This window comes from Centroberyx affinis, unplaced genomic scaffold, assembly GCF_046629955.1.
Source record: "Centroberyx affinis isolate AG114_WGS23_722 - 3 ecotype Tasmania unplaced genomic scaffold, CSIRO-AGI_Caff_v1 ptg003017l_1, whole genome shotgun sequence".
In the NCBI taxonomy this organism is placed as follows: Eukaryota; Metazoa; Chordata; class Actinopteri; order Beryciformes; family Berycidae; genus Centroberyx; species Centroberyx affinis.
In genome coordinates this window covers 152,905-164,270 of record NW_027281114.1, presented here as the reverse complement: position 1 = coordinate 164,270, position 11,366 = coordinate 152,905, and the positions used below count along the sequence as shown (strand labels likewise).

General features: G+C 50.1%; 1 protein-coding gene across 1 annotated transcript; it reads right to left on the bottom strand.

The window, feature by feature from the left end:
- Positions 1-2,874: 2,874 nt before the first annotated feature.
- On the bottom strand, positions 2,875-4,035 carry LOC139659097 (uncharacterized abhydrolase domain-containing protein DDB_G0269086-like). The gene is made up of 2 exons (XM_071537319.1): positions 3,160-4,035; positions 2,875-3,117 (listed from the first exon to the last, which is right to left on the bottom strand). The coding sequence occupies exons 1-2, from the start codon at positions 4,033-4,035 to the stop codon at positions 2,875-2,877; spliced, it is 1,119 nt and encodes a 372-aa protein (XP_071393420.1).
- Positions 4,036-11,366: the final 7,331 nt, after the last annotated feature.

Here is an 11,366-nt window from a genome sequence, read left to right as displayed (position 1 = left end):
GCCATCATTGTACCAACATTCTAATTAGATTGTAATGTGCTGTAGCTGCAACAGGCTCTGGTTGGTGGAGCTGACACAGAGCCCTGGTCCATTATGAAGTCATAATCAGAAGAAACAGAGTGTCAAGCCAGAGTGTCGAACAGAGCGTCAGGAGCAGCCAGAGAGTGATTTCTCTGACTCTCCTCCCCTTTTGACTCTCCTCCCTCCCTTTCTGTGAGGGACAGCCGTCCATGTAGAAACCTCGAGTGACCTAATGAGTTTGTGTTGGCTTGGGGCGGCGGCAGCGGCGTGAATGAACAGCAGTGTGAGCTGGCAGACCATTTTATTGACGTGTTTTTTTTTTTTTTTTAATGATTTATTTATGGGTTTTTTCAGGTTTACAAATCAAACAGCATATCACAAACATTGACGTGTTTGAATGTGATTGGTGAGTCAGCTGGGACTGGACAGCTGATAGCCAATCAGCTGACATCTTATGCCAGTGCGATCACTAACGCTAGCGAACGCAAACATTAGCTAACAATTGTTAAAAGTTTTGCCTCTTCATTTGTCATCATTTTGCCATTTTCTTGCATATCTGCCTCTGACTCTGGGCTAACATGGGATAATATCTAACATTAACACTGTTTCACTTTATTAAGGTTATGTTTATGTACATTTATTTCTTAGACATGTGGGGCTCTTTGGCTAGCTGGCCAGTAACACTAAGGTTAGCTAATCTAGTCACCAAAGTCACCAAAGGGTGCCTGGCCCCCCAAAGAGACACGCACGCGTGTGAAAATGAGACCCTTCTTCACGCTGAATGGAATGGAGTGGAATGGAATACAACTTGTGCTACTTTCCAACAAAAGTTGAGGAAAAGGCATTGCACCACGTGTTGCTATTAACAGCATTGCAACACGTGTTGCTAATAACAGCATTGCAACACGTGTTGCTATTAACAGCATTGCACCATGTGTTGCTAATAACAGCATTGCAACACGTGTTGCTATTAACAGCACTGCACCACGTGTTGCTATTAACAGCATTGCAACACATGTGTTGCTATTAACACAACTCGTGTGTAAAAGTCACCAAAGGGTGCCTGGCCCCCCAAAAAGACACACACGTGTGAAAATGACACCCATCTTCACGCTGAATGGAATGGAGTAGAATGGAATACAACTCACCGTTAACTCTCTTGTCCTCCATCTCATTGTGTACAATTGTAAAAACATGTTGTTAGTGTTACTGGCCAGCTAGCCAAAGAGCGTTAATGTTAGATGTTAGCTACCTTTGTCCCATGTTAGGCCAGAGTTAGAGGCGGATATGCAAGAAGATGGCGAAATTATGACAGATGAAGAGGCAAAAACTTTTAACAATTGTTAGCTAATGTTAGCGTTCGCTAGTGTTAGCAATTGCACTAGCGTAAGACTTTTCTTCATGTCCGTGCTTCATTTAAGGGTCACATAAAAAACAATCGTTTTGGAGCAAGCAGGGGGATGTGTTACAGCTAACAAAAGCGGTCTAACGCTGCTTTATCACAATTTATACCATGGTCTGTGTCATGGTTCGGCCATGACCTGCCTGTGTATTTCTTTCTGTGTTCCCTGCCTCCCTTGTGTCTCCACCTCCTGGTTTGTCTGTCAGTGTGTAGTGTGGGTGTGGCTCCCTCTCTCCCCCAGCTCCTGCTCCCACACACCTGTACCTCATTTGTAATCACCCCATGTGTATATTAGTCTTGTTTCCCCAGTCAGTCTTGGTCGGTTCATTGTTCTGTATTGTGTTATGTTTGTGTCAGTTCGTGTAGAGCTCGTGTTTGCCTGTGTCACCTGCTATCTGTTCAATTAAACACCCAGTCCTGGGGTTTGATCACAACCTGCCTCGCTGTCCTGCGTTTGGGTCCTCACCACACCTACCCATGACAGAATGAACCGACCAAGACTGGACCCAGCGGACAGCACCCAGCTACCACACAGCCTGCCTTCACCTGGTGAGCCCTGCTTGTCTGTTTGACCTGCGCTCTCAACCCTACCCTCTCGTCCCGGCAGTGGAAGAAAGCTCCGGGGGGTTTCAGCCCCTTTCCCTGCCAGTTTGTCTGGATCCCCAGCACTCTCAAGCCTACCCTCTCGTGTCCCGGCAGTGGAAGAAAGCTCCGGGGGGTTTCAGCCCCTTTCCCTGCCAGTTTGTCTGTATCCCCAGCGCTCTCAAGCCTACCCTCTCGTCCCGGCAGTGGAAGAAAGCTCCGGGGGGTTTCAGCCCCTTTCCCTGCCTGCTTCTGTCTTCCCAGCGTTCTCAAACCTACCCCATAACAGTACGAACTAGCCAACATGGACCCAGCAGACAGGTCTCCTCCCTCTGCAACTGGCGTTGAGATGATCTCCCTGTTCACATATTTTGCCCGGCAAGCAGCCTTGTCAGCTAGCCAGCAGCCTAGCTACCAGCCCAAGCCTAGGCCGCAGCAGCAGCCTAGCTACCAGCCCAAGCCCCAGCAGCAGCCGAGCTACCAGCCCAAGCCTAGGCCGCAGCAGCAGCCTAGCTACCAGTCCAAGCTCCAGCAGCAGCCGAGCTACCAGCCCAAGTCCCAGTTTGCTAGCCTCCAGTCTGCTAGCTTTGGGCCTGCTAGCTACCAGCCAGCACTCCAGTCGGTTAGGCTCGGGGTTTTGAGCCTAAAACCTGCCTGTCCTGACCCGGGTTTCCCGGAACCCCTGGTTTCTACCAAGAATCATCTGGGGAGCCGCCCTGATGCCCAGCGGTCATCCTTTGAGGGGACTCGTCTTGCCTTTTTCACGGGGACCCGTGGAGGCACCAAGAGGCGGCGAGGTCCCCGTGGCTCCCAACACCACTGGCTCACTCAGCAGTCCTGCGCTACAGAGTCTCCGCTACCCAGCGCCACTACTGGGGTCCAGTCAGTCCCTGTTCCCGAGCCGCGGCAATCTCCTGTTCCTGTCCGGCCGCGGCAATCCCCTGTTCCTGTCGGGCCGCGGCAATCTCCAGTCCCTGTTCCTGTCGGGCCGCAGCAATCTCCAGTCCCTGTTCCTGTCGGGCCGCTGCAATCTCCAGTCCCTGTTCCTGTCGGGCCGCTGCAATCTCCAGTCCCTGTTCCTGTCGGGCCGCGGCAATCTCCAGTCCCTGTTCCTGTCGGGCCGCGGCAATCTCCAGTCCCTGTTCCTGTCGGGCCGCGGCAATCTCCAGTCCCTGTTCCTGTCGGGCCGCGGCAATCTCCAGTCCCTGTTCCTGTCGGGCCGTGGCAATCTCCAGTTCCTGTTCCTGTCGGGCCATGGCGGTCTCCTGTTCGTGCTGGGTCACAGCACTCTCAGCTTCCTGCGCCGCGGAAGCTCCCTGTCGCCGAGCTGCGGCAGTCACCTGTTCATGCGCCGCGGAAGCTCCCTGCCGTCGAGCTGCGGCAGTCACCCGTTCCTGCGCGGCGGAAGCTCCCCGTAGCCGAGCCGCGGTGGTCTCCTGTTCCTGCACTGCGGCAATCTCCCGTTCCTGTCGGGCCGCGGCAATCCCAGCTTCCTGCGCCATGGAAGCTTCCTGTCGCCGAGCTGCGACAGTCACCTGTTCCTGCACCTCGGCTGGTCCCTGTTCCTGCGCCACAAAAGCGCCCTGTCGCCGAGCTGCGGCAGTTACCTGTTCCTGCGCCGCGGAAGCTCCCTGTTCCCGCTGAGCCGCGGCAATCTCTTTTTCCTGTTGGGCCGCAGCAATCTCTTGTTCCTGTTGGGCCGCAGCAATCTCTTGTTCCTGTTGGGCCGCAGCAATCTCTTGTTCCTGTGCTGCAAAGGCCTCCTGTTCCTGTGCTATTAAAGCCTCCTGTTCCTGTGCTGCAAGAGCCTCCTGTTCCTGTGCTGCAAAGGCCTTCTGTTCCTGTGCTGCAAAGGCCTTCTGTTCCTGTGCTGCAAGAGCCTTCTGTTCCTGTGCTATTAAAGCCTTCTGTTCCTGGGCTGCAGCTGTCTCCTGTTCCCGTCTTGCAGCAATCCAGGGGCTCCCAGCTGACACAGCCTGCTCTGCAGCCAGATCCCCAGTCGTCGGCCGCACCTGTCGACGCCCTGCCATTCCCCATCGGCCGTCTCCGACAGCAGCCACCGGACTCCGGTCCTGCGCTCCAGCCTCCAGTGTCCGGTCCTGCGCTCCAGCCTCCAGTGTCCGGTCCTGCGCTCCAGCCTCCAGTGTCCAGTCCTGCGCTCCAGCCTCCAGTGTCCGGTCCTGCACTCCAGCCGTTGCCGGACTCCGGTCCTGCACTCCAGCCGTCTCCGGCCTCCGGTCCTGTACTCCAGTCTCCGGCTTCCGGGCCTGCTTTCCTGTCTCCGGCCTCCGGTCCCGCACTCCCGCTGCCGGACTCCAGTCCTGTACTCCTGACGCCAGAAGCTGATCTCACAGCCTGCCCCAACCCGCAGCCGAATCTTCTGGTGTCGGCTGCATTCCCTGACCTCCAGCTGCGTCGCCGACCTCCTGAGCGGTCCCGCCTTCGTCGCCGACCTCCTGAGCGGTCCCGCCTTCGTCGCCGGCCTCCTGAGCGGTCTTTTCCACATCGCCGTCCTCCAGAGCTGTTCCGCCACTCTGGTTGTCCTCCTGCCCGTCCTCCAGAGCTGTTCCGCCACTCTGGTCGTCCTCCAGAGCTGTTCCGCCACTCTGGTCGTCCTCCTGCCCGTCCTCCAGAGCTGCTGTGCCTACGTGTCCAGCCTCCAGGCCGTCCGCCTGAGGTTTCCTGCTCGGCCTCCATCCAGCCTCCAGGCCGTCCGCCTGAGGTTTCCTGCTTGGCCTCCGTCCAGCCTCCAGGCCGTCAGCCTGAGGTTTCCTGCTCGGCCTCCGTCCAGCCTCCAGGCCGTCCGCCTGACGTTTCCTGCTCCATCCTTCTGTTCCCAGGCCACTTGTCCCTGAATCCCTCCTCCGGACCCCCTCCACCCACCCTGCTCGGTGTTCCTGGCCAGCCTGGTGGGACGTCTGGTAGCCGTCCCTTAAGGGGGGGGTACTGTCATGGTTCGGCCATGACCTGCCTGTGTATTTCTTTCTGTGTTCCCTGCCTCCCTTGTGTCTCCACCTCCTGGTTTGTCTGTCAGTGTGTAGTGAGGGTGTGGCTCCCTCTCTCCCCCAGCTCCTGCTCCCACACACCTGTACCTCATTTGTAATCACCCCATGTGTATATTAGTCTTGTTTCCCCAGTCAGTCTTGGTCGGTTCATTGTTCTGTATTGTGTTATGTTTGTGTCAGTTCGTGTAGAGCTCGTGTTTGCCTGTGTCACCTGCTATCTGTTCAATTAAACACCCAGTCCTGGGGTTTGATCACAACCTGCCTCGCTGTCCTGCGTTTGGGTCCTCACCACACCTACCCGTGACAGTCTGGGTGAATACTCGTTTCTGATTGGCTGCAGGGTGTCCATTAATTCCTGATAATGTACACCTACTAAGTAGTTTCAGTGAAACTGTCTGTTCGCCGTTCTAAATTAATGCGCTGGCTACGTAGCATCAGCCTGTATCTAAAATAAGTAACCATAGCATAGTGCCTCATCCTCTGAACACCACAGGATGGCGACTCTAACACACAAGCTGCAAGAAGTACACTGCCCCTCTGAACTTACTGATACTTTGTATCACATACGGTAAGTGATCATCTCACATCCCATTCACTATTCAACTCGCTAACGTTACTTCAGGCTGCGGCCGACAGTACACATGGCCTATCTCATTTGTTCGTGAAAATCTTGATATTGATTTGGGGACAATGACATGGCTGGCTAGCTAGCTAGTCTTGTTGTTAAACATACTGTCAAATTATATTTACTGTTTGTCAACCGTACGCAATGTTATTGACTTTGAATGTTGCTAGCATAACGTTAGCTTTCTGGCTCATAGCTGAGCCAAAGGGTTCTATGAGCTGAGCGGACTAGAAATATCTCCCGTTGCCAAGTCGTAGCTAAGGTTCGTCCTATTTACTGGAGTAGTGAACAACGTTTCCATTGCATAAGAACCTTATGGGACGGTAATGATTGTTCCAGGTATTAGTCAAACCCTCAGGTGTTACCAGGGAAACTGAGTTATGGCTTGTGGAAAAACTTTAGATTTTGATTACAAAACGCATGAAAATATAAATTAATGGTCTTAATTTTTTTCTTTGGCAAGTGACCATGGTATAAGCGGGATAATGCCCTTCGAGGTGTCCATAATCAGGAATTAATGGACTCCGCGGAGTCCATTAATTCCTGATTAATTCCTCCCCGTCGTCCATTAATTCCTGATAACGGACACCTCGCCGGGCATTATCCCTTAGATATCATGCTGGTATAGATGAAAGTCAAGCGAATAGATGAACCACTGCATGTACGCTAACCGGCACAATAGCAACAACCTGACCTGTTTCTAATAACATGTTATTTCTTTTTTGGCAGATCTTGGAGAAATTACATATCAACTCAATTATGTTGAGGTATGTTTTTTGTTGAATACCTAGCTGAATAGCAGTACTGCTTCACACTCCATCACGTTTGGAATGAAACGCAGTGCAGCCGCCATATTGAGCTGGCACTCTGCAGAGCAAAGAACAGTGACCTGTACAGTCATTTCAAGGTGCAGGGGCTGATATTGGGGAAGGGGAGCACTTGCATTTTGAGTGTTATTTGAAACTGAGAACTCCATGGTTTTTAACTTTACTTTTATCTTCCTCCTTTCTTTTTCTTTCTCTACCTTTCTCTCCATCATAGGTTGGAACAAACATGATGGAGTACCTCCAACAGGCTGAGGTCTCAAGACCGTTATGTTATGGACTTTTTATGGGCTTGCTATAATGTTACTGTTGATATTTTGATTGATTGATTCCAGTTTAATAGTGGAATTATTGGCTCTGCTCTGGAATTGATAACTTGTAAAAATGTATATTTAAAAGTTTAAAATGTAGTGTTTAAATATAAATTAGCTATTGATTATTGCTATTGATTATTTTTCTAAACTTTTTCCAACATTGTGTTTAAAAATGTGGTTATTATTGCATTGTATGATTTGCATTACCAAATCTTGAATGTATTGTGAAGTAGGCCTGCACATCCAAGTAATTTAACTGTTTAACTAGACATGTGTAGTCTATTGAAATACAGATTTTACTGTAAGGAAACATTAAAATAATAAGCTATTTATGAGATAGAATGAACTCAGCATTCTAGTTAATATGAACCAACATTTGGATTGAATACTCAACCCATCTTGCTGTGTTAGATTAACCTAACATGTGTTCCAATCGTTACCCAGCCGTGTGATTGGAAACTAACCAAACTGGGTTGTTTTCAATTAAGCAGTTTGTGCACATATCAGCAATACTAAATAAACACCGGGAATCGAACCCCGGCCGCCGGTGTCGAAGGCGGAGGCTTACGCCCTTCCGGCACCCCCAACCGCAACACCCTCAGCGGCTGCCGTGCCACTTCAATGTGACACCGCTTCCTGTTTATAATGGCGTGTCCTTCACGGAAAAACCTGCTGGGAAAACCTCAATTTGACACTTTGTGTTCCACCAATACGTCATTTGCTGCTAACAAGTCGTCCTCCCTCCCTTTCCCTGACACTCCTCCCTTTCTCTGACTCCTCCCTCCCTTTCCCCGACTCCTCCCTCACTTTGTCTGACTCTCCTCCACTCTTCCTTTTGCCCGAAGCACTCGTTCAGTTGTGAGAAGCACTCGTTCAATCCACTCACTCACTTACTCAGTAACTCACTCACTCAGTCGCTCACTCACTTACTCGCTCAGTCACTCGCTCACTCACCCACCCCCCCACTCACTCACTCAGTCACTTGCTCACTCACCCACTCACTCACTCACTCACTCACTCACCCAGCCACTCAATCACTCAATCAGCCACTCACTCAATGGCTTTCCCTGTCGGCTCCAGCTACAGGGAGAGCCACTGAGTGCCCTATAAGGCCCGTATTGCCTTGCGTGGTTACAAAGTAATCTCTTCCTTCCCTTTCTCGAGAGAGGTGGACCGGCATCGTGATTCAAGCTCTATGTGCGGCTTTCTTCATGTGACTCCTGGCGAGACATCTGGAGCCCCAGCGAGAGGTGAGGCTCCACCGAGAGAGCGTTCCTCATCGCCGACAAACAGCCATCCGTGTAGAAACCCGGAGCGAGCTAACGAGTTTGCGTCGGCTCGGGTCGACAGCAGCGGCGCCGTGAATGAACAGCGGTGTGAGCTGGCAGAGCGCTTCATTGACTTGTTTGAATGTGATTGGTGATGAGAGTCAGCTGGGATTGCACAGCTGACTCTCCAATCAGCTGACAGCGTGCACAACATGAGCGTTCTGCCTGAACGCACGCCGCGCTCCATTTACGTTCCTCCGCCGCCGACTGAATGACTTCCCAAAGGCCGGTCAGTGGTTAAGTTTAGGCAAGTGAAACAAGTCAGTTAAGGTCAGGGGAAATGGTTTGGTCATGGTTAAATAAGAAAAACCTTCTTTAAAAAAATGACAACGCTACTGCTGTTATGGTTGAAATGTCCTTCGTAAACGCTGGGAATCGAACCCCGGCCGCCGCAGCTCTCTCTCTCTCTCTCTCTCTCTCTCTCTCTCTCTCTCTCTGAGTTACCAATAATTAGCATTTACTCATTACAAATGTGGCAAATGTATTTTACACACCAGGCTTCAGAAGTCCTACAACTATATCATGTCAGCAATCTTCTCACTGCAGCTTCTCAATCAAATACAACGGTAACTGTATAACCTAGAGCTAAATGCAGTCTAAATGAATGGAACATGGTACAGTTCTTTCATTATCTAAATCATCTTTTCAATCACCTCTTCAAATGCTTTTTGTAATTGTTTTCAATCTTGTCCCCATTAACGTCACTGTGTCCTGAGTCGGACACCCTCCACTGCTATTGTCCTAAGTCGGACACATCCGGATTGACGCACTCTGACGCATTTTCCGGTCTTTTCGCTGGGATTTGAAGACACCGATCGCCACCTAGTGTAAGTGGAGTGAATTTACACATATCTAAGAATCTATATGTCAAATTTCATATGAATACATGGACATTTAAATGTCCAATTACTTTAGGAAAGTGATTTTGATGAGAGAAAGCCGTAAGAATGCGCTTGGGCGACGATTTTTACTCCTACAAGTAGTGTCTGTTTTTTCACTGTAATGGCTAAACCCTGCACTCATATGAGTGAATTTGGTAGCTAGCTTTACACTGCTTTGTCTAACCAATGAAAATGTAGGACACTGAGTGACATAATCTGTAGTCGAGTTGGAGGGGGGCAGAAAAGCGGGCTGTCTAGAAAAAAAAGTTGTCGCCGCGGGAAAGATTTCAACAAAGAACAAAGAATCACGTCTCAAATGCAGTTATTTGTCTGATATCAACAACATGACAGTAGACATGAGAGATATTTTTAACATAGGATTTTAAAAAGTTGTTTTAGTTGTTCTAAAGTTTGTCTAGATCACGTATATTTTATGCACCATGATTTAAAATGAAAATAACTTGTGTGTGTGTGTGTGTGTGTGCGGGAGAGTGTGTGTCTGTGTGTATGTGTTGAAGCCAGCCAGCTCTTGTGATCAGAAAGGTTGATTATATAGATAAACCTTCAATGTAATGTTAATTAATAATAATAATACAAATAATTTATATATATATATATATATATATGTGAGTTGACCACATGTAAAACCAAAATTGAATAGATTTGACAGAGACTTTGTGCTTTTGTGTGGGTTAGGGTTAGGCAAAAGAAGACAGAGCAGAAAGAAAGAAAGGCAAGAGGACAGAGAAGAAAGAGAGAAAGAAAGAAAGGCAAGAGGACAGAGAAGAAAGAGAGAAAGAAAGAAAGGCAAGAGGACAGAGAAGAAAGAAAGAAAGAAAGAAAGGCAAGAGGACAGAAAAGAAAGAAAGAAAGAGAACAGGAGACAGAAAGAAACAAAGAAAGAAAGGCAAGAGGACAGAGAAGAAAGAAAGAAAGAAAGGCAAGAGGACAGAAAAGAAATAAATAAAGGCAAGACTTTGACTTTTGATGCTCTTTAATAAAAACATCTCACTTAAAACAACCCCTGACAACCAGCCACAGTATCATAAAACCCTGCGCATTCAACCAACACTCTCACTCCCCAAAAACCGACCCAACCACTCACTCACACACACACACACACACACACACACCTGCACACCCCCCCCACCCTACCCACAAGAAAAACCCCAGACTTACACTGACATCCTGCCATACCCTAATACACATGACACAGTGTGCCTCCCCACACCTTACAGCACAACAAACATGATGGAAAAAAACAAAAAAAAAATGCCTAGGCAACACACACTACATGAACAGCACACCATCCCAAACAGACCAAGCAGCCCCTGTAGGAACCTGTTACAGTCAGAACGATACAGACAGCCCCCCCTCCCCAACAGTACACACCGCCCCCTCCAGACACTCTGAAAACCAGGAGTGTCATTAACCAGAGAGTAATAAGCGTATTCTACCCTAAGGCGCGCAGAGACCATCCCCCTGAACACTAAGAGTGGGTCTATGGGCCCGCTCCCCTGCACCTTGTTTCTCCTGGTCAACCACATGGCCAGCTTGGCCTGGCCATGCCATAAACAGCCCCACAGAGAAAACCTCCCCCAACCTCCTACAGAGAACATCCAACACATTCAGAACAGGTACTACACGGTGACATTGTACAAACACATGCTGAACAGTCTCAGATGAACCACAAAAAGGACAGCCCCCCCCCACACTTGAGTCCACCTTCGCCAGAAAACTGTTTGTCGCGAGGGCCCCATGCAGGATCCTCCACTGTAGGTCCCCTGACCTCTTAGGAAGGGGGAGCTTATAAAGCACCCTCCACCTGAAGCCTGCCATACCCTGCTCACCTATCACCTCCTGCCACTGATGCTCCTTGACCTCCTGCAGAGCCCTGATGTTCCTGACCTTCACTATAGCGGCATAAAGGACCTTCCCCTTTAACTCCCCAAAGCTCCCCAGGCTCGGAGCAGCAAACGAGAGGAACTTCCCCTTCTCCTCCTCCCTGCCCCCCGTCTCAGCTGACACTGTTAGCGAGGGAAAACTGGAAGGCTCCTCTCCCCGAGGTTGGCTGAGCACCTCCAGTACCGGCTCAGGTAGAGACCCCAGGACCTCCGCTCCCAGTCTCTCCAGGAGTCTTACTGATGAAAGCCCAGTCTGTTGGGCCAGCTCCTCAGGGGTTTTCCAGCCCCCTCCTCCTGGCTGTCTCAGGTGGCCCAGAGTGGCGATGCCTCCCTTCATGATGCGGCCTCTTACCGTGTCGGAAAACACAGACTCCACTGGGATGAGAGGGTTGTGGAAGATCGGCTCCTCCCACACCCATGGCCCTGGTTCCACACCCCCCACACACGTAGACCGAAGCAGACGCCATGTTTTCAGCATAG